The sequence below is a fragment of the Pelophylax lessonae genome, assembly GCF_965119305.1.
Source record: "Pelophylax lessonae genome assembly, chromosome: 2".
In the NCBI taxonomy this organism is placed as follows: Eukaryota; Metazoa; Chordata; class Amphibia; order Anura; family Ranidae; genus Pelophylax; species Pelophylax lessonae.
The window spans coordinates 275,714,902-275,737,954 of record NC_138769.1 but is presented as its reverse complement, the minus strand read 5'-3'; the positions used below and the strand labels follow the sequence as shown (position 1 = coordinate 275,737,954).

General features: G+C 46.3%; 1 protein-coding gene across 4 annotated transcripts in view; it reads right to left on the bottom strand.

The window, feature by feature from the left end:
* TBC1D22B (TBC1 domain family member 22B) overlaps positions 1-23,053 on the bottom strand; it is a 780,346-nt gene that overhangs the window by 720,851 nt on the left and 36,442 nt on the right. For all 4 annotated transcript variants that reach the window (XM_082245406.1, XM_082245407.1, XM_082245409.1 and 1 more), the window contains exon 3: positions 20,151-20,419. In XM_082245406.1, coding sequence (XP_082101532.1) covers positions 20,151-20,419 — 269 coding nt within the window. The remainder of the gene's footprint in view (positions 1-20,150; positions 20,420-23,053) is intronic.

The following is a 23,053-nucleotide window of genomic DNA, read 5'->3' as shown; positions in this document are numbered from 1 at the left end:
TCATTACTAAAGTCTTGTATGTGGTCCCTTAACTTCCCCTCCAAAATTTTGCAGACTACTGATGTTAGGCTGACCGGCCTATAGTTACCCGGGATATATCTCGGCCCCTTTTTAAATATTGGTACCACGTTGGCTTTTTTCCAATCAGCTGGCACCATACCCGTCTGTAAACTATCCTTAAAGATCAAGAATAATGGTCTGGCAATCACCTGGCTGAGCTCATTAAGAACCCTCGGGTGCAAGCCATCCGGTCCCGGGGATTTATTTATGTTAAGTTTCTCTAGTTTAGCTCTAAGTCTATCTTCTGTTAGCCATGGAGGCACTTCCTGAGGTGTATTATTTAGTTCGGCCTTACAAGCAAGGTTCGTGTCGCCCCCGGTTCCTTTGTGAAGACTGAAGAAAAGAAATTATTTAACACTTCTGCCTTTTCTCTGTCCTCTGTGGCCATTTTTCCTTTATCATCTTTTATGGGGCCAATGTGCTCTGGCCCCGCTTTCCTACTGTTTATATACTTAAAGAACTTCTTGGGGTTCTTTTTACTCTCCTCCGCTATATGTCTCTCGTGTTCTATTTTAGCCGCCCTGATTTCGTCTTTACATTTCTTATTACACTCTTTGTAGTGCTTAACCACTTTAATACAGGGCACTTCCCTCCCTTCCTGCCCAGGCCAATTTTCCCCTTTTAGCGCTGTTGCATTTTGAATGATAATTTCGCGGTCATGCAACACTGTACCTACACCAAATTTATGTCATTTTCCCCCCACAAATAGAGCTTTCTTTTGGTGGTATTTGATCACCTGTGCGATTTTTACTTTTTGCTAAACAAATAAAAAAAGACCGAAAAGTTTGAAAAAAAAAAAAAAAAAAAAGTTTTTTTGTTTATGTTATACAATTTTGTAAATAAATAAGTTTTTTCCTGCACTGATGAGACTGCACTGACAGGCACTGATGAGGAGGCACTGATGAGGAGGCACTGATGGGGTGGCACTGATAGGCGGCACTGATATGTGGCACTGATATGTAGCACAGATATGCAGCATTGGTGGGCACTGATAGGCGGCACTGCTGGGCACTGATAGGCGGCATTGATGGACACTGATAGGTGGCACTGACGGGCACTAATGGGCACTGATAGGCGGCACTGATGGGCACTAATGGGCACTGATAGGCGGCACTGGTGGGCAATAATGGGCACTGGTGGGCGACACTAAAGGATGGCAATGATGGGCACTTGTGGGCAGCACTGATAGGGAGGACACTGGTGGGCATCACTGATGGGGAGGGCAATGGGGGGCTCCCTGAGCCCTGATTGCCATCCCTGGTGGCCATAGTGGGCATCCCTGGGGTCATAGTGGGCATCCCTGGGGTCATAGTGGGCATCCCTGGTGGATCTAGTGGCATCCCCCCCCCCCCGAGGGTCTGCACTGGTAATCAATGATCTGATTACCAGTGCCGACCCCCCCCCCCTGACAGGGGAGCCGCCGATCGGCGCTCCTTTACTCGTGCCTGTCAGGCACGAACTAAGGAAAGCCGATCAACGGCTGTTCCTATTTACTATGTGACCAGCCGTGATTGGACACGGCTGATCACATGGTAAAGAGCCTCCGTCAGAGGCTCTTTACCGAGATCGGAGATGCAGGGTGTCAGACTGACACTTCGCATCACCGATCGCCGCTCTGCGCGCCCCCGGGGGGCGCCCAGAGCTGTGTTATCCTGCCGCCGTCATATGACGTCCGGTCAGGATAACACAACCACATTCCCGCCGTCAATTTGTAATAGGGCGGGCGGGAAATGGTTAAATGCTGCCAATGACCCCTCAGTCTTGTATTTTTTGAAGGCCTTTTCTTTAGCTCTAATATACATTTTTATGTTGGAGTTTAGCCACCCAGGGTTTAGTTTTGCTCTTTTCAATTTATTTCCCTGTGGAATGCACTGGCCCACTCCCTTGTTAAGTATGCTCTTGAAGCACTCCCATTTTTCCTCCGTGTTCTTTGTTCCCAGGGTTCTATCCCATTTGATATTTTCTAGCAGCGAGCGCAGTTTAGGGAAATTGGCTCTTTTGAAATTCAGTGTCCTTATATTACCCTTGTGTTTCCTATTACTGTAATTAATACTGAAACCAATTGACCTATGGTCACTGTTCCCTAAGTTGTCCCGTATTTCTATAGCCGTGAGCAGGTCTGTATTGTTGGTAATCAGTAGGTCAAGTACCGCATTGTTTCTTGTCGGTGCATTCACCATCTGACCCATGAAATTGTCCTGCAAAACATTTAGGAACTGCCGAGCCTTGGCTGAGTGCACGCTTCCTTCTGCCCAGTCTATATCCGGATAATTAAAGTCCCCCATTATAATGACATTTCCCATCCTTGCTGCCAATCCTATCTGTAACATGAGGTCCGCCTCACCCTCCTCCCTCTGGTTGGGGGGCCTATAGCATACGCCCAATATTACCTTCCCCACCGTACCTTCCCTTTGAAGCTCTACCCATAGGGATTCTGCCTCGTCCATAGCTCCATTATTAATATCATCCCTCATATTTACCTGTATACTGTTCTTAATATACAGACATACCCCCCCCCCCTTTTTTACCCTCTCTATCCCTGCGATAAAGGGAATACCCCTGAATGGTCGCCATCCAGTCATGAGAGCTGTCAAACCAAGTCTCAGTTATCCCCACAAAATCGAAGTCCTCCTCAAACATCAGCAGCTCCAGCTCTCCCATCTTGTTAGCCAGGCTTCTGGCATTGGTATACAAGCCTCGTAATTTTGTTCGGTTACATTTATCCTCATTTGATGTTTTTAGGCTGCTCTCTTGATTTTTCCCCGTACCCACCCTGGGTTTAGGAGCTCCGAACTCCCTACTGCTAATGCCCCCATTTCTGCCCTCTGAAACTTGCTTTCCACTGGCTAATTCTACATCTGTACCCTCCCCCCCAACTAAGCCAGAGACATGGGCAAATTGTTTCAGGATAGCTAGGAGATTGGGGGTAGAGGTGAGTGGGGAGGAGAGGAGTAGAAGGATGTCGTCCGCAAATAAGCACAATTTGTGGTGGTGGCCGCTGAGTTTGATTCCTTTTACATTCTGGGTGGAACGGATCTTATTGGCAAGTGGCTCAATTTCAAGCGCAAAAAGGAGAGGGGATAAGGGGCAGCCCTGTCTAGTGCAACAGCCTACATAAAAAGTGGAGGATTGGAAGCCAGCATAGCAGATAAAGGCAGATGGGGCAGAATACAGAGATGAGATCCAGGATAGGAAATGAGGGCTGAAACCCCAGATACGTAGTACTGATTGCAGGTAGGTCCATGATAAAGTGTCAAAGGCTTTCCGGATATCAAGGGAGACAAAGCACGCAGGGATGTGGCGACGACGGGCATGGTAAGCAAGATGAATTGCCCTGCACACGTTGTCTCCTGTTTGTCGACAGGGGATGAAACCAGTTTGGTCTCTATGGATCAAGGATCCTATGACTAGATTAAGACGGGCTGATAGTATTTTGGCCATAATTTTTTAGGTCTATGTTAAGGAGGGAGATCGGGCGATAGTAGGTCCAAGAAGAATCATCAGTTTGTGGTTTGGGTATCATGGAGATAAATGCTTTCAGGGAGTCGGGACTGAGAGAGTGACCTGTTAGTAAGGAGTTATAAGCTTTAGAAAGCATGGGGGTTAGGAGGTCAGAAAAATGTTTGTAATAAGAGGCAGTGAAGCAGTCGGGCCCAGGTCTCTTGTTGGGCTTGAGGGACTTGATGGCATTGCAGATTTCAAGGTCAGATATGAGTCTATCTAAATCTTTGCGTTGTGAGGCAGACAATGAAGGCAAGGTGAGGTCGGAAAAAAATTCAGTGACCTTGGAGTCAGGCGGAGGCGGAAATAAAGTTTTGAGAGATGGTGTCGGAAAGGTCTCCAGAATCATAAGTGGGTTGCTAGTGTGAGTTGTGGAGGATGTTTTGCGGTGGAGGACTGCGGCGGTCAGCCCCGGCCAGGCAAAGCGACGTATCGGTATGTCACTACTGCCCGCCGCTCTGGCGCGCGCGGTCCCACGGTCCCGCCGATGTCTTGATTGGGTTCAGAACTGATCAGTTATCAGGTCCAGGCCAATGTTTTTTGGCCTGGACCTGTTGATCGGTCCTGCCCAATCAGATTACATGCTGAGCCTGTGTAATGTAAACACAGGCTCAGAAAAGACATGCTCTCCTCTCTCATGATCCTATTTGGACACACACATCTAACTAAGTACTGCACCAAGCACATCCATTTACACTTAGATAGGCACATTTAACCCCCGATCGCCCCCCCCCCCCCAGTTAACCCCTACACCCCCTGTCACAACACACACTGTATACAGCATATAGCATTTTGCTATATACCCACATAAGTGTGATTTGTGACCAGGTGTAGCGCTTGTGGCCCCCCCTTTTACATTTAAAATACCCGCCACCCCCTCCCAATAAAGATTTAACCCCCTGATCCCCCCCTGATCACCCCTTCCCCCCATCACATTGCACACAAATAAACAAGTAATATAGTGTTTTACTGTATTTTCTATTAGTGCGTTTGTGACCTGAATTAGCGCTAGCGACTTTGTTTCTGTCCCAAGTAGGTTTAGGGTCCCCGCCACCCCCCCATAAAGATTTAACCCCCTGATCACCCCTACACCCCTTGTCACAACACACACTGTATACAGCATATAGCATTTTCTATATACCCGTATAAATGTGACTTGTGACCAGGTTTAGCGATTGCCGCCGTTCCTTTTATACTTAGGATACCCGTCACCCCCTCCCAATAAAGATTTAACCCCCTGATCACATCCAGTTAACCCCTTCCCCCCTGTCATATTGCACACTAATACACACATAATATAGTGTTTTACTGTATTTTGTATTAGTGTGATTGTGAGTTAGCGCCAGCGAGTTAGTTTCTGTCCCAAAGGAGGTTTTGGGTCCCCGCCACCCCCAATACAGATTTAACCCCCTGATCACCCCCAGTTAACCCCTTCATTGTCCTGTCACAGTGTCACTTTTATAGTGTACAGTTTTTTTTCTGATCACTATTATTAGTGACACAGGTGACATTAGCTAGTGTTAGTGTCAGTCTAAAATAGCGCAGATCCCCAGCGCATAGTTAGAAATAACCCCTTGATTACCACACACACACACACATACACACACACTTCCATTACTAGTATAGGGTTTGAATAGATAAATATCTGATCAGAACTATACTAGCGTTCCCATAGTTTAGGGTTCCCAAAATGCTGTGTTTGCACGATCAGCACTGATTCCTGCCAGCACCTGCGTTTAACCCCTCTGCTCAGTCCACCCCACCTAGGCAAGTGTAGTAATCAATAGATTACTGTCACTTACAAAAAAACACAACACACAAAACCGCTGTGTTAGAGTCAGGCCTGATCCCTGCTAGCATTAGCAGTTTTTTTTGGTAGCGCTTAAAATAGTCCTTGACAACCAGGTGCTTTTATTACCTAGTAGTCACACTACTGTACCGGTAAATTTTGTTACCAAAATGTCCGAACGTTGGTACAGTAGTGCAGAGGCTTATACTATACTGACCATGTCAGATGAGAGCGATGGGGAAGCCTCACTGGCAGAATCGGGGTCAGTATACGAACCTGATGATGGCAGCAGCTCCCTGACAGATAGCTCCGACAACGGATGTGTCCCTGTTAGACCCAGGCGTACCCAACCTCATTCTGGAGTTGTTGAGATGCAGGAATCACAGGGTGCTCGTATGGAGCAGAGTGTCAGGACTACGGCCGCTCATCCTTCTGGTGGCCTGGCAAGCACCAGCGGCCTAGTACACCCTGGACCTAGTAAAACCAGCACTGCAGTATCACTTGGTGACGTGGCGAGTCCCATAAGTGCAGTTGAAGCTGGTGCGGTGGCTAGCACGAGTAGTGGCCCGCAGCCACCACGTATTCGAAGACAGGCCCGTAGAGTCCATAGTGCCCTCCCTGATGCGCTGGCATATCCCAATTGGCAACCCACTGATTCTACAGAGCCAGTACTTCCCCAATTCACTGCCCAACCTGGAATCCATGTGGAGACAGATGGTTTTACGCCCCTGAACTTTGAGCTGTTCTTCACGGGAGATCTTTACGGATCTATTGTGGATCAATCAAATTTATATGCACAACAATTTATCGCCGCCAACCCAAATTCGCCCCTTGCCAGACCATTCGGCTGGAAACCTATAACGGTTCCCAATTTTAAAATCTTTCTGGGCCTTTCCCTGAACATAGGCATAACCAAACAGAGTGAATTGCAACTATATTGGTCCACTAGCCCACTTCACCATATGCTCATGTACTCTGCCTCCATGTCCAGGGAGAGATACGAGCAAATTCTGCGATTTTTGCATTTCAGCGACAATGAAATCTGTCGTCCTCAGGGAGACCCTGCATATGATCGGCTCCACAAAATTCGGCCCCTCGTAGACCACTTCAAACAGAGGTTTGCAGCCTTGTTCACCCCCGAACAAGTTGTCTGCATTGACGAGTCCCTGAATAAATTTACTGGCCGCCTTGCTATGAAAAAAAATACTTCCCCAGCAAGCGTGCCAAGTACGGGGTCAAGCTGTATAAACTGTGTGACAGGGCCACAGGCTATACAGTTAGTTTCCAGGTCTATGAGGGAAAAGATAGCACTGTGGAGCCCCCCAACTGCCCAGACTACATAGGGAGCAGCGGCAAGATAGTTTGGGACTTGGTGTCACCCTTATCCGGAAAGGGGTACCATTTGTACGTGGACAATTTAGTTTTGCCACTATTTAGTCATCTTTCTGAATTACAAATTGGCGCATGTGGCACCGTGCAACCAAATCGCCGGGGGTTCCCCCAACGGCTTGTAAATTCCCATCTTAGTCCGGGGGAGAGAGCCTGCTTGAAAACTGACAAATTGCTTGCAGTGAAGTGGAGGGATACACGGGATGTTTATGTTCTGTCCTCCCTTCATGCAGACACGACGATTCAAATTCCTACGGCAACTGGCGTTATGGAGAAACCCCTCTGTGTCCACGAATATAGCCTTAATATGGGAGGGGTGGACCTAAATGACCAGCTTTTGGCGCCGTATTTAGTTGCCCGTAAAGCCAGACGCTGGTACAAAAAAGTGTCTGATTATTCCAATTGGCTATGCCTAACGCCTTTGTCCTATACAGGGCGTCAGGACGAACTGAATTCTTCCGGCAATTCCAGGAAGCGATCATCCTTGCCTACCTGTACCCAGGAGGTATGCCTGCCCAACTTCCCCTTCCAGATGCAGTGAGCCAGCTGCATGAGAGACATTTTCCACATGTCCTCCCGAGTACCCCTACCCAAAGATGACCCCAAAGAAGAGGTCGTGTCTGTAGCATTTTAGGATTTAGGCGTGACACCCGCTATTATTGTCACAGATGTCCTGACCAACCTGGTCTCTGCATCGGGGAATGTTTCGAGTGCTACCATACACTAGTGGAGTTTTAGTGTAGGGTACAGCATGACACAGTGTAGGGCACACAAACACAGGGTCTCGAAAGATGTTAGATGGCTATCGACATTTTGAGAGACCCAAGCTGGAAAAAAAAAAAAAATAAATAAATAAAAAATCGCAGTTCACAGAAAAAAAAAACAGTTAGAAAAAAAAATAAAAAAATCCAAAAACAGTTGTCGTGTCAGTCATTTTATATGTTCTTCTACTCTTCCTACTGTACTTTTACTGTACTTTGTTTTTCATTCTTTTGCTAACCTGTTTCTTTTGCAGGTACTCGTCTGCTGCCACATTGATTTTATATATTCTGACACAAACAGTGTTTGCGAACAGCATATATGGATACCTTTGCTGGCAGCAGCTGTGGTGATAGGCTGATTTCAGCACTGCAGTTAAAATACCTTTTAGGTATACGTGGAATATTGTCATGTATACCCATCATTAAATTCAGTGGGTGGTTGTTTGGGCAGTTAATGATGAGTAATACTACACAATATTCCTGTGCTGATTTCGGTTATGTTCTCTTTTTTTTTCGTTCAGCCTACAGGCTGCATGAAAAAAAAAAAAAAAAAAAAACCCTACACTATATGCCAAACAAGGACCAGCAATGTACTGGTACATTGCTGACTTTGAGTGGTTTTACCGAGATGATGCCTGCAGATTTAGGCATCGTTTTTTACAGCCAGCGGTCAGCTTACATGTAAAAGCAATCCTAGCGGATTTTTGGCCGCTAGACTGCTTTTACATGCAGTGGGAGGGGACTGCACCCCACCCCCCCCCACCGCCGCCTTCCGTGGTTTTTCTCGGGCTCTCCTGTCCCACCGGTTAACCCGAGAGTGCAGGCGGTGGTTCAATTATCTAACCATAGAGCTAATTGGAGATGAGAATGGCTCCAATAATCTCTATGGCCTAAGATACCGGAAGCTACGAGCATTTCATGACTTCTGTTTTCACCAGAAATAAACAGCGCCATTGGGAAATTGGGAAAGTATTTTATCACACCAATTTTGGTGTGGTCAGATGCGTTAAGGTCAGAGGAGAGATCTAGAGTCTAAAAGACCCCAATTTTTTTTTAAACAGAGTACCTGTCACTACAGATTGCTGTCATAGAGGATATTTAAATTCACTGTGATAACAATAAAAAAAAAAAAAAATTAAAAAGGAAAGGTGTCAAAATAACATAAAAAAGCAAAAAAAAAAAATCCCCCGTCCCCCCGTGCTTGCTCGCAATGGTAAACCGCAATTGCAGCATGCATGTGAGGTATCACCGCGAACGCCAGGTGGAGTGCAGTAATTCTTGCAGTAGACCTCCTCTGTAAGTCTAAAATGGTAACCTGTAAATACTTTTTTTTTTTAATCAAACAACAGTCTTTATTGAATAAAAAGGGCATTAAACATTAGACCAAGTAACATGAGTGCTAACAGAAGAAAAAATGAAAAACAAATAACAGTACATAGAATACAACATTGTACCAGCTTACTCCAGTGGTATATCAGCAGTAGTGGGGAATGAAAACTATGTCTAAGATTCAAAACCAGTCCGCTAGTTATTCGGAGCCATGCCAGATTCCGGTGGAAAAAGTAAAAGGAAAAAGGAAAAAAACACGAGAGTCCATAGCTGCAGGGGGCTTCGAGGTGCTTTGATTGGCTCCAAACCATGGATATACACAGCTCAGGCAATGCATGTCACAAATATGATAAACAAAGCAAACAAGCTAGATGCACGTCTCCGGGGCCTGGACCCACCTATCCCATATCTTATTATATTTATCAGGGCAACCCCGGTGTGTATAAATCTTGTTTTTTATAGGGTAGAGTAGAGTTGACCGATCTGAGCCAGTCCGCGAAGGACGGGGGGGTGTCCCTCATCCACTTTTGAGCTACACACTTCCTGGCGAGGAACAGGGTCTCGTGCAGAAAATGTACAGTGAACTTATCTAGATTGACATCAGGAAGTATACCAAGCAAGCAGGGCTTCTGGGCCAATGTCAGAGGGGAGCCCATAGTATCATGAAGAAAGTCAACCACTTGTTTCCAAAACAGGGCAACTCCAGAGAAGGTGGAAAAATGTACCCCGCTCCCTCCCACACATAGGGCAGTCAGAGGAGGCACCCGGCTGAAACCTAGATTGCCGTAGGGGAGTCAGGTAGGCCTTATGCATTATATACAGCTGGGTCAGATGGTCGGACAGCTTTGGAGATACCAATTTACAGTTATCCAGGGCATCCTCCCACTCCTCGTCCTCCAAGGGTCCCAAATCTCCCTCCCACTTAGTCTTAAGAGCATATGCTGATGTCGTGGACGCGGGGAGAAGAAGGGCATTGTAACGGTGGGATAGAAGTTGCTTGGGTTCAGAGCCCCTGAGTACCTCAATCATAGAAATCGGGGTTATGTCAGGCAGGGGAGCAGGGAACTGAGAGGAGAAAGCGTGCCGGATCTGAAAATATCTGAAAAGCATGCGGTTGGGGAAGCTGTACTGTCGCTTTAGGTCCTCAAATGTACGTAGAGTGCCGTTCTCCAGCAGTTGGGCTAAAAAGTGAATACCGCACTGGGCCCAGGCATGTGCATCAGGAACAGTCTCGAATTCGGGGAGTTGGGCATTGTGCCACAGCGGAGTATGTTCATGCAGCGAGGGAAGTGACAATTTGTTGGACACAACATCCCATAAGCGTCTGTAGTGGTACAACATGCTCACCCTATCCCCTCCATGCCCAGTCCCCTTGGCCCCCATCAAAATCAGGGACAAAGGGTCAGCATTAGCCGGGGCCCAGGACGGAGCCAGAAGGGCCAAAAATCGTTCCCTATCCGAGTTATGGAGGTGGAAATAGTGTGACAGCTGGGAAGCTATGTAATACATATTGAAGTCAGGGAGGGCGAGTCCACCCAGATCCGTGGGGCTTTTCAGTTTCCTCCAGGCCAACTTGTGTCGGCTGTTGCCCCAAATAAAGGGCTTAAGAATTGAGTCAATCTGCAAGAAATGTTTAAGGGGAAGGTAGATCGGGGAATGCCAAAATGTGTAGAGCAATTTAGGGAGCAACACCATTTTTACAAGGTTGATCCTACCCCTTACTCCCAGCGGGAGACGCGCCCAGGTCTGGGTTTTAGACTTCAATAAATCGAAAAGAGGCTGGACATTATCCGACAGGTAGTTTTTAGGGGAGTTGGTGACCAGAACTCCTAGATATTTGATACGGTCCACCACCTGGAGGGGATAACGGGGATCCGGTGTCGGGGAGGAATATCGTCTATCGGTAAAATTTGGGACTTGTCCCAATTGATCATCAGCCCGGAATAGCGGCCAAAGTGCTCTATGAGGGACAAAGCTGTCTGAAGTGATTCACCCGGGTCAGACAAGTACAGCAAGGTATCGTCCGCATACATGCCTATCTTCTCCTCCAGATCGCCAGCCCGCAGACCCCGAATACCCGGATGCGACCTGATAGCGATAGCCAGGGGTTCAGCCACCAGGGCGTAGAGAAGGGGGGACAAAGGGCAACCCTGGCGGGTCCCCCTGGTAAGGGGGAACGCCGCTGAGGTGCAGCCATTGGCCAAAACCCTGGCGACCGGAGCCTGGTAGAGAATACGGACCCACTGAATAAATTTAGGCCCAAAACCGTAGCCCTTGAGGCAGCGCCAGAGGAAGCTCCATTCAACAGAGTCGAATGCTTTGGCGGTGTCGAACGAAACCACCACCCTAGATCCGGAGTTGCTGTGCCGCACCTGGAGGTTCATAAAGAGGCGTCTCAGGTTAAATGAGGTGTTTTTGCCAGGCATAAAACCCGACTGATCCGGGTGAACCAGTGAGAGCACGACCTTATTTAGTCTCAGGGAGAGCACCTTGGCCAGGATTTTGATATCTACCTGCAAAAGGGAGATAGGGCGATAAGAGGCTGGGAAATGGGGGTCTTTGCCCGGTTTGGGTATTAGAACGATAAGAGCCTCACGCATAGAGGGGGGCAAGGTCGAGGTGTCAAATGCAGTTTGGAACACTTTAAAGAGGTGCGGCGCCAGAACCTCCGAGTACATAGAGTAGAACTCAACAGGCAGCCCGTCCAAGCCTGGGGACTTGGACCTGGGGAACTGAGCTATAGCTTCGGTTAGTTCGTTCTGGGTCAGGGGGGCCTCTAGCATAGTCAGTTGTTCAGGGGACAGTTGGGGCAGAACGTCCGGCGTCAAGTAGGGCAGAATTGGGGAGTCGTCATCAGGGGCTACTGAGGAGTACAGGTCTTGGAAAAAGCTGCGAAAGTCGTCAGCCACAGCACGCGGGACTGATATAGGGGAGCCGCCAGCAGACTGAAGGGTGATCACCACAGGTGGTCTATCATTACTGTGGACGAGGTACGCTAACAGCCTGCCCGCCCGCTCACCGTGTTCAAACAATTTCTGTTTCTGAAAAAACAGGGACCTTCGTGCCTTCTCATAGTCTAGGTGTTCCACCACCCTAGTAAGGAGCTTCAACTGATCCGCCCCGGCGGCCGTCGGGTCAGTTAGAAAAGCCGCCTCCGCTGAACCCAAAGCCCGTTCAGCCTGTATGTACGCCCGAGCAGAATCGGCCTTAATAGAGTTAATGGTTTGAGTCAGAGTGGCTCTAGCGTGTAACTTAAAGGTTTCCCATACCACCAGAGGGGAGGCCGAGCCCAAATTAGTGTCAAAAAAGCATTGCCAGCTCTCAGTCAGGGTCTCCTCCTCAGGAAGCAGGGAAAGCCAAAAGGGGTTTAATCTCCAGGCAGGTCTGGCCCTGTCTGTCCGTAGACCCACCGTGATCCAGTAGGGCTTATGGTCAGAGAGGCCACGCGCACAAAAGCCCGCGTCCATCAACCTGGGTATTAGTGAGGGGGAGATCAGTATAAGATCAATGCGGGACATCGATCCATGGGCAGAGGAATGGCAGGAGTACTCCCGGAGGTGCGGGTACTTGACGCGCCAGGAGTCAGTAAGGTTGAATTCCGCCATCAGGCGGGCGAACCTCGTGGAGGTGGGGGGGGGGGGGCACAGGGGGTCCAGAGACGTGCATCCTGTCCAGGCTGGGGTTCATAGTATTGTTGAAATCCCCAAGCCAGATTACGGGGATCTGGGGGTGCTGAACCATGAAGTCCAATCCCTCAAGGAGTATCGTGGACGAGAAGGGAGGGGGGACATAGAACGCCATGAGCAAGTAGGGATCACCATAAAGCAATACATTCAAGAAAACATATCTACCTGCAGGGTCTACGAGGGATCCCCGGAGCTCAAAAATGAACAGATTTAGCGATTAAAACCGCAACTCCACGGGAGTGTGAGGTGTGCATGGAATGAAACGTCCAGCCGAGCCACGGACGCCTCAGGGCCTGTTGTAGCGCACCATCTAAATGCGTCTCCTGTAGTACAATAATATCAGCTCTATGGTGCTTGAGCACCGCAAAGACCACTGAGCGCTTAATCCTGTCCCTGAGCCCATGGACATTCCAAGTTAGAAATTTAAGGCTAGCCATCAGAGGGAGCAAACATAAATAGACACATGAGCTCCGGGGAGACCTCCCCGACAGTGAGCACGATACATGCTCCCCCACCCCCATCACTGGCACCCACTTGTAACTTATACAAACTACTGGGGATACAATAGCTAGTAAGCACAACACACATTGTCAGGCAAAACAAAAATTCAAAAGGCATTAAATAGCAGCAAGGAAAATACAACCATAAAGACTGAACACCCGCCCACCCCGCCCTGCACAAACCCCAACCCGTGCGGGCCTGAGAGAACCCCAACCAACTAGTCAACCAACCGCGTTGAACATGGAAAGATGTAGACCGGTGCGGAAAGGAGAGCCACGGGAGAGAGGCCAAGGCCATAACAGACAACATACACCAACACTACCAGGGGGGCCTCCCGCCTCGCTCAGCAACAGCAGAGTGGGCAGCCAGTTCGTCCATGACTGGGCAGTTCTGGGAGCGAAAGTTCGCTGGGCAGCGAGGCATGTAAATAGGACACAGCAGAGACAAACATAGAGAAAAGGGGTAAAAGAGAGGACAACAGACTTGGGGAACACAGGGGGAACAAAATACACAGTAGGGGAAGGTTGGTACAGGCACTCCGGTGGCCTGCAAGGATGGGACACATCCTGCCGGGTCAGGTCATTGCGTGAAGTGGGAAAACAGTACAGGGTACCCGGCAGGGATGTAAGGTGTAGGGGAGGATAAAAAGCAAAAAACCGCCTCCCAACAGCGGGGTTCAGGCTGTTGCAGGTGGTAACAGGGAACACAACAGGCATCCAAGAGGGAAATCCAAGTATGGGCAGGAGCATCAGGATCCAAGGATATCCAAAACCGTCAGGTTTGTACACAGGGCACATCCAGGGGTCAAGCGCAGCATCCGGAAAGCAATCCAAGGGATGAGGCACGAGGCGCACTCAAGCTCGAGCCTCAAGTCTCTCCAGCCAATTAATAGCAGCCTCAGGGTCATCAAAAAAGTGCACCCTGTCATCCCCCTCAACACGGAGACGGGCAGGGTACAGCATAGCATATTTTATCTGCTTTATGCGGAGCCTCCGTTTAGCCTCAATGAAGGTTTTGCATTTTTTCTGGACGTCAGCAGAAAAGTCTGGGAAGATTGCTAGCCTGCCATTGCCAAAGGGGATGTTGCGCTTTTCCCTGGCAAGTCTGAGGATGGCATCCCTGTCCCGAAAATTTTGTAGCTTAGCAATAAAGGTGCGGGGGGGTGCTCCCTGGGGCGGTGGTCTGCCCGAGAGGCGATGTGCCCTCTCCACTACAAAAATAGGGGAGAATGCCTCACGGCCATATGTATCAATAAGCAACTGTTCCAGGAAGTCTGGAGGGATGAGACCCCTCTGCCCCTTCAGGGAGACCAATCAATCTGATATTGCACCTCCTAAGGCGGTTTTCCATGTCATCCTGTTTTAATTGTAGCTGGGTCACCTGGAGCTGGAGGGCATCAGAGGTGCGCTGAAGGGGGGGCAGGGCATCCTCCACCCCACTGATCCGCTGCTCAGCCTCGGTCACCCGCTCCCTCACCTTCTGGAGATCCTGACGGACTAGGGATATGTCAATTTTCACCTCTTCTATCTTGGTGGTGAGGGACGCCTGGCACTGTGCAATAGCCTCCAGAACCCGCTCTGTCTCGGCTCCCGCCGAGCTTACCTCCGCTCCCGCGCCATCTTGGGCCTGGTCACCCTTGTCTTGGCGGCGAAACTTGTCCAGTTTTGCGGTGACATCCGTGGATTTTTTCGGTGGCGACATGTTCCACAGCTGCAGCGGGGCTTCAGGAGGTGCTGGGGAAGCGATTTAGGATTCCGGGGTGCAGGATTAATGCAATTAGGAGATTCGGCCAGCGGAGCTCACCTCAACAGCGTCCTACCTCATGCCGCTCCAGGCCACGCCCCCTGTAAAGACTTTTAAAAATGTATGTAGTTTGTTGCCGCTGCACAGGCGTGCTTAATTTTTAAAGCAGGTCATGTTTGGTATCTATGTACTCGGCATAAGATCATCTTTAAATTTTACCAAACAATTTGGAATTATATAGTGTATCGTTGCAATAAATTTTAAAAAAATGTATTTTTTTTTTTTCGCAGAAATTGCGTTTGGAAAATCTGTGCGCAAATACCGTGTGACAAAAAAATTTGCAACATCCACCATTTTGTTCTATAGGGCCTCTGCTTTAAAGAAATATATGTTTGGGGGTTCAAAGTAATTTTCTAGTAAGAAAAAATATTTTTTCATGTAAACAAAAAGTCACAGAAAAGGCTTGGCTTTCAAGTGGTTAGAAGAGTGGGTGATGTGTGGCTAAGATTGAACTGTCCCGGCATTTTATGCTCAAACATCCCCCCCTAAATGACCCCTTTTTGAAAGTAGACACCCAAAGCTATTTGCTGAGAGGCATATTGAGTCCATGGAGTATTTTATATTTTGCCCTAATTTTCGGAAAGATGACAATTCGTTTTTTTTTTTTGTTTGTTTTTTTTTTTTTTACAGAAAGTTTTCACTAAATGATATATTGCTCACGCATGGCATGGGTATATGTGAAATGACACCCCAAAATACATTCTGTTGCCTCTCTTGAGTACAGGGATACCGCATGTGTGAGACTTTTTGGGAGCCTAGCTGTGTACGGGACCCCGAAAACCAATTCCCATCTTTAAGTTTTCTAATGGCGTGAATTGCTTATTTCACCTCTGCACTACCTGTCACAGTTTCAGAGGCCCTGATATTTCAAGATGGCACAAAACGCCCCCAAATGACCCCATTTTGCAAAGTAGACACTCCAAGCTATTAGCAGAGAGGCATGATGAGTTCATGGAATAGTTTTTATATTTGCCACAAGTTTCGGGAAATTATTTTATTTATTTTTTTTTTTTTTAACACAAAGTTGTCAGTAAATGATATAATGCTCCCACAAGCCATGGGTATATGTGAAATGACACCCCAAAATACAATCTGCTGCTTCTCCTGAGTACAGGAGACTTTTTGGCAGTCTAGCCGCACACAGGACCCGGAAAACCAATCCGCACCTTCTGGCTTTCTAAGGGCGTAAATTGTTGATCTCACTCCTTACTACCCATCACACTTTTGAAGGCCATGAAATGCCAAGATGGCACAAAACCCCCCCAAATGACCCCATTTTGCAAAGTAGACACTCCAATCTATTTGCTGAGAGGCATGGTGAGTATTTTGCAGCTCTCATTTTTTTGGGAAAATGAAGAAAATACAGGAAAATAATTTTTTTCCCTCTTTTTTCAATTTCCAAAACTTTGTGACAAAAAGGGAGATCTGCAAAACACTCAAAATGCCTCTCTGCAAATAGCTTAGGGTGTCTACTTTCCGAAAAGGGGTCATTTGGGGGGGGGGGGGGGGGTTTGTGCTGTCTTGGCATTTCATGGCCTCCGAAACTGTGATAGTTAGTCAGGAGTGAAATCAACAATTTACGCCCTTGGAAAGCCTGAAAGTGGGGATTGGTTTTCGGGGTCCTGTACTCGGCTTGACTGCAAAAAAGTCTCACACATGGGGTATCCCTGTACTCAGGAGAAGCAGCAGAATGTATTTTGGGTATCATTTCACATATACCCATGGCATGTGTGAGCAATATATCATTAGTGACAACTTTGTGTAAAAAAAAAAAATATATATATAAATTGTATATAATATATCTATATATATATATATATATATATATATATATATATCCCCGGAACTTGTGGCAAAATATAAAATATTCCATGGACTCACCATGCCTCTCAGCAAATAGCTTGGTGTGTCTACTTTCCAAAATGGGGTCATTTGGGGGGGGGGGTTGTGCTATCTTGGAATTTTAGGGCCTCCAAAACTGTGACAGGTAGTGCAGAGGTGAAGTGCACAATTTACGCCATTAGAAAACCTGAGAGTGATAGGTAGTCAGGAGTGAAATCAACAATTTACGCCCTTGGAAAGCCTGAAAGTGGGGATTGGTTTTCGCGGTCCTGTACACAGCTAGGCTCCCAAAAAGTCTCACACATGTGGTATCCCTGTACTCAGGGGAAGCAGTAGAATGTATTTTGGGGTGTCATTCCACATATACCCATGGCATGTGTGAGCAATTTATAATTTAGTGACAACTTTGTGTAAAAAAAAAAAAATGTAATTTTCCCGAAACTTGTGGCAAAATATAAAATATTCCATGGACTCACTATGGCTCTCAGCAAATAGCTTGGGGCATATACTTTCCAAAATGGGGTCATTTGAGAGGGTTTTGTGGTATCTTGACATTTCAGGGCCTCCTAAACCGTTATAGGTAGTGAGAAAATGCAATGAAAAATGTACGCCCTTTGAAATTCTGATGGTGGTGATTGGTTTTCGGGCTCCCGTACACAGCTAGGCTCCCAAAAAGTCTCACATATGTGGTATCCCTGTACTCAGGAGAAGCAGCAGAATATATTTTGGGGTGTAATTACACATATACCCATGGCATGTGTGAGCAATATATCATTTCAATGACAACTTTGTGTAAAAAAAAAAAAAAAAAGATTTTTTTTTTTTTTAGTAATTTTTCAAACACCTGTGACAAAAAAAAATGAAATATTCAATGAGCTCAACATGCCTCTCAGGACATTCCTTAGGATGTCTTCTTTCCAAAAAGTGGTAGTTTGGGGGGGGGGGGGGTTCTACTGCCCTGCCATTTTAGCACTTCATGAGATAGGCAGTCAGAAATTAAAGCTGTGTAAATTTCAGTATTTACACCATAGTTTGTAGACGCTATAACTTTTGCACAAACCAATAAAAATACACTCATTGAAATTTCTTTTGTCAAAGACATATAGCTAAATACATTTTGGCCAAAATATATTACATAAATTGAGTATATTGGATATTTTTTAAAAGACAAAGTTGAAAATGTCATTTTTTCTCAAAATTTTCGCAAAAAATAAAAAGCGCAGAGGTGATCAAATACCACCAAAAGAAAGCTCTGTTTGTGGGAAAAAAGGAAGTAAATTTTGTTTGGGTACAGCATTGCATGACCGCGCAATTGTCAGTTAAAGTCACAAAGTGCCAAGTTGAAAAAAGGGGTCTGGTCCGGAAGGGGGTAAAATCTTCCGGGGCTTAAGTGGTTAAACGGATCAGGTTGCGAACAATGTTGGCATTTCGGAGCGAGAGTGCTAGGAAGGTGTCGGGTTTGTTAGCTTTGGTGTAGAACTGGTGTTGGGAACATCTAAGCTGTTTTTCAGCGGATTCAGTGAGAAAAAAGGTCCAGTTCCAGTATTGCTTTGTCGAGGGCAACTTTATTATCTGGGGTGGGGTCCGCTTGAAAGCATTCGTGACCTAGAGTGCCCTGTTTCTATTTCAAATGATACCATTTGGAGTCCCTACTGGTGTCTTTTCAAAGATAGAAACACTAATCTCACGATATGTCTGGAGAAAGAAACATCCAAGAATTTCTAAATTGGTTCTGTCCCGACCTCCTCATAATGGAGGCCTCTCCTATCCTGATATAAAAACGTATTATCAGGCCATAATTTTGAATCAAACTAAACATTGGAAATACGCAGAAAAAACATAAAAACTATGGGTTCAAGTTAAGTTGCAGATGGGAAAAATAGACCTAGCAGTCATTCCCTGGCTTCCAAGATCTTTTAGATGTATCTCTCCCGGTGTTTCACCATTAACAACCTCTACGTTAGATTTCTGGGATTTGTTATATAAAAGATTTAATTGGCCATACAACTCCCCACTGATGCCTCTACTTACACACAAGTTCTTCCCCCCAGGTATGATCGACCAGGGTTTTGCCTGATGGTCACAGGAGGGACCTTTATTGCTCCACCAGGTACTTGGTGCTGGTTCTCTTAAACCTCTTACGGAGATTTTGAAAGACCAACCAAACAAGTACTTGGACAAATGGAGATATAATAAGCTTGCAGGGTTTATAAGAGCTTTGCCACAACCCCTAAGAGGTATAGAAGAATTAAACCCATTTGAGCTAATATTTCAGAATAAACTATCCCCTCCCCATGGGATATCTAAATTTTATAAAGCCCTAATAAGTATTCGTTCATCTACATATCCAGAATATCTTGAAAAATAGCAACTAGATCTACAACACCCATTGAGGGATACACAGAAAGATAAAATTTTGCGTTAAGTGTGTACAACTTCAGTTTCATCAAAACTGATAGAAACTAATTACCGTATAAATCAGGCATGTCCAACCTGCGGCCCGGGGGCCACATGCGGCGCAGAACCCCAGGCAATGCGGCCCACTGCCCCCTGACAATTTTTATTTTGCTGGGGAGGAAGGAAGTCGGGTCGGGGTTATGGCCACATCGGCTTCCAACTAACGGTAGGCAGTGGCTGCCTTGGAGGGGGGGTGGGGTGTGAGCATGTGCAGTGTTTCTGACTCCTACCACCATGACCACTTCAAATCACTGAAGTGGTCATGGTGGTTAGAGTGTTCCTTTAATATCTCTCAGAAGAAGTAGTCCTCTGTATACTGATTCCATTTCATTTGATCACCCTCTAGTTGTCTTAAATTAGTGCGGGGGGTGCGGCCACGCGGGAAGGGTGCGGCGGCATTTTATTACTTATATACCTTAACTATAGTATATATTTTATATGCGGCCCGAGAATTTCTCTACACTCAATGTGGCCCAGAGAAGCCAAAAGGGGGACAAAGAGGGCAAACGGCTCCAAAGATCACACTCGCTCTCCATACACCGCAGCACCGTCTCCTCTCTCCCACGGCCAAACACCTCTCCAGGCAGCGCAGTACTTGCAAGGGCCACCTCAGCTGCCGCCACCGACCCTACAAGTTCTCACACCGGGTTTGCGGTTCCTCAACTCACTACCCTGTTTTCTGCTCCCTCTCAGCACACGCCGGTCAATCAAGCAGGATGACGGAGCATAAGCGAGTCATGTGCGCGTTCACGCCAAACCACTCCTCCCCTCATTTATGATTATATTTGTCCAATTACATTTAAGCCCCTGAAAATGGGGGGGGGGGGGGAACTTTGTATAAACATGGTTGCAGTTCCTAAAATTTGTACCTGATATTTATGTTCAACCCCATGAATTAAAGATGAAAGTCTACACTTCAAATTCATTTAGATTGTTTCTTCTTCATTTTATTCTGGTGGCATGCAGAGCCAAGTATGAAAATTGTGCCGTGTCCAAATACATATGGACCTAACTGTATCTATTGTTACTCACCTGCTGTGACTCTGTGCAGTTGATCTTCACTGGCAGACTTTGTAACAGACTGGCTTGAGTTTTCTTCCTGTAGTCGGCAGTGAGGTACGATATCTACATCATTAACATCAGCCATTTTAGCTTCACATGATACAGAGTGCAAAACCTCTTCACTTTCATCGTCATTAATGTCCCATGCGTCACTTGTATCCCTTGCAAATTCATGGAAACTGGAGGCTTTCTTATTCTTAGTATGATGTATGTGCACCCGTGAACGACTGAAGAGAAAACTGTAACGATACATGAAGACATTGGGGGGAATTCAATAAAGTGGTAAAGTTATGGCCCCTTTAGCCCCATAGCTGCAACAGAGTAAAAACAAAAAAAGACCTCAAAATCACAAATAGAGGAACTGTTGGCAATTAAGACCAACTCTGAGTTGTCATACAGAGAAGAGGAGCATTTTATGATGGAAAGAAGTCATGAATGTCAAGTGGTTGCCAGGATGCAGGCAGCCGCCAACTTCCTAGCAATTGATCATTCCCAGCCCTGATCAGCTGTCAGCCAGGACATGCCCTGACCCACAGCTGAATTTAAAGACCGGGGAGGCGATGCTATTGCAGATATTCCCCAAATATGGCAACGGTCATATTTGGACAATGATAGGGCATTTCTGCAGGTCTTTATTGCAGTGTAGACCCCCAGAGTATAAGGTATCCTGTATGCCAGCGTCTTATGGACACAGATAGCAAGGGTGATGAGAGAATAAATTAGAATTAAATAATATTAAATAAAATTATTGTAAAAGATTAAACTTTCGCAGACATGACAGAGGTATGCATACCAGACCACAGTGGAGAGGGACTGCTGCAGAAATAACCAGAAAGGATGAAACAAAATACTCTTGTCCCCTGTGGGCTTACACTGAGTGAAGGAGTGTCAGACTGCATACTTTTCAGAGCTTGATAACTAGGACATCATAGAGAGTGAGATAAATGCGGCATATAGACCAAAAGAAGGTTTTTGTTGCCTAGTTCCACTTGGGGGATTGGGAAGCGCTAGCTATATGTTTTTTTGTGACTGGGTTGAGACTGATGGGGATTATGGGCGGCACAGTGGTGTAGTGGTTAGCACTTTCACCTAGCAGCAACAGGGTCGCTGGTTTGAACCCCAACCACGACACTACCTGCCTGGAGTTTGCATGTTCTCCCTGTGCCTGCGTGGGTTTCCTCCGGGTATTCTGGTTTCCTCCCACACTCCAAAGACATGCTGGTAGGTTAATTGGATCCTGTATAAAAAATTTGGCCCTACTGTGTATGTATGTGAGTTAGGGACCTTTTGGCGCTTTTCCACTGCATGGAACCGAACGGTTCGGCTCGCTTTTGTGCTTTTCCACTGCTGGTACCGCATGGTACGGTGTAGGAACGGTTCGGTACGGCGGAGCTTTTCCACTGCATAGAACCGAACGGTATGGCTCTCTAAAACAGTACCACCTCGATTGTGGTTCCAAGAGGTACCATATCCCACAATCCTTTGCATACAGTCACTACTAGCCACTGATTGGTCAGAGAATCGTTGTTATCCCACCCACTTAACTTTAGTACTACTTTAGAGGAAAAGCAAACCATACCAAACCGTTCCAACACCGTACCATGCGGTACCAGCAGTGGAAAAGCAAACTGGGCCAAGCAGGGCCGAGTAGAGCCGAGCCGGTACTTGCAGTGGAAAAGTGCTATTAGATTGTAAGCTCCTTGAGGGCAGGGACTGATGTGAATGTACAATGTATATGTAAAGCGCTGCGTAAATTGACAGCGCTATAGAAGTACCTGAAATAAATAAAAAATCAATTCTGAGAGACGAATCTGCCCAAGCTGTCATTTACAAATGAGGCACATTTGTTGGGGGAATTAGTCTCAGGAGTTCAACATCTGGCTCCACCCACCCAAAAACAAAGCTTCTTGCTATGTGTTTGTCTGTGTGACAGGCACAGTGGCCAGGCAGGAAGCTCCATGTTACTGAGTTGCACTGAGGAAGGAGTGCCCAGTATAGACAATCTAAGGCAGTGGTGCTCAGCCTATGGCCCGTAGAGCCCACTGATGTGATTTGCACCCTTAACCACTGGGCACCTTTTCCCCCTTCCTAAACAGACCAATTTTGAGCTTTCAGTGGTCAGTCATGCAATACTATACCTATATGACATTTGTCTTTTTTTTCACACAAATAGAGCTTTTCTTTTGGTTGCATTTAAATCATCACAAATTTTTTTTACAACAATTTTGTAAAAAAATGCATATTTTTTTTCTTTGTTTCGGTCTTAAAACCGGTTTTAAAATTTTTGCAAATTTAGTCATTTTTCTTCATAAATTTTGACTAAAAGGGATACTGCTACATATCTTTGGTAAAAAATAACCCAAATCAGTGTATATTATTTGATCTGTGTGAAAAAGTTAGTCTATAAGCTATGGTGCCAATCACTGAAAATTGATCACACCTGATAGGCTGGCAGCACATTTCATTTCTTGAGACACTAACAAGTCAGGAAAAGTACAAATATCTCCCAAATGACCCCTTTTTGTAAAGTAGGCATTCCAAGGTATTCAGTAAGAGGCATGGTGAATTTTTTGAAGTTGTAATTTTTTCACAACATTTTCATATTACAAAGTTATTTCTCACACACTATATAAGCATACTTGCAACTACACCCTAAAATACATTCTGCTACTCCTCCTGAATATGGCGATACCACGGGTGGGACTTTTACACAGCCTGGCCACATACAGAGGCCAAACATCCAAGTAGCACCTCCAGGCGTTCTAGGAGCATAAATCACACACATTTCCTGACAACCTATTACACTTTTGAAGGCCCTGGAGCACCAGAACAATGGAAAAACCCACAAAATGACACCAACACATAATCTAGGA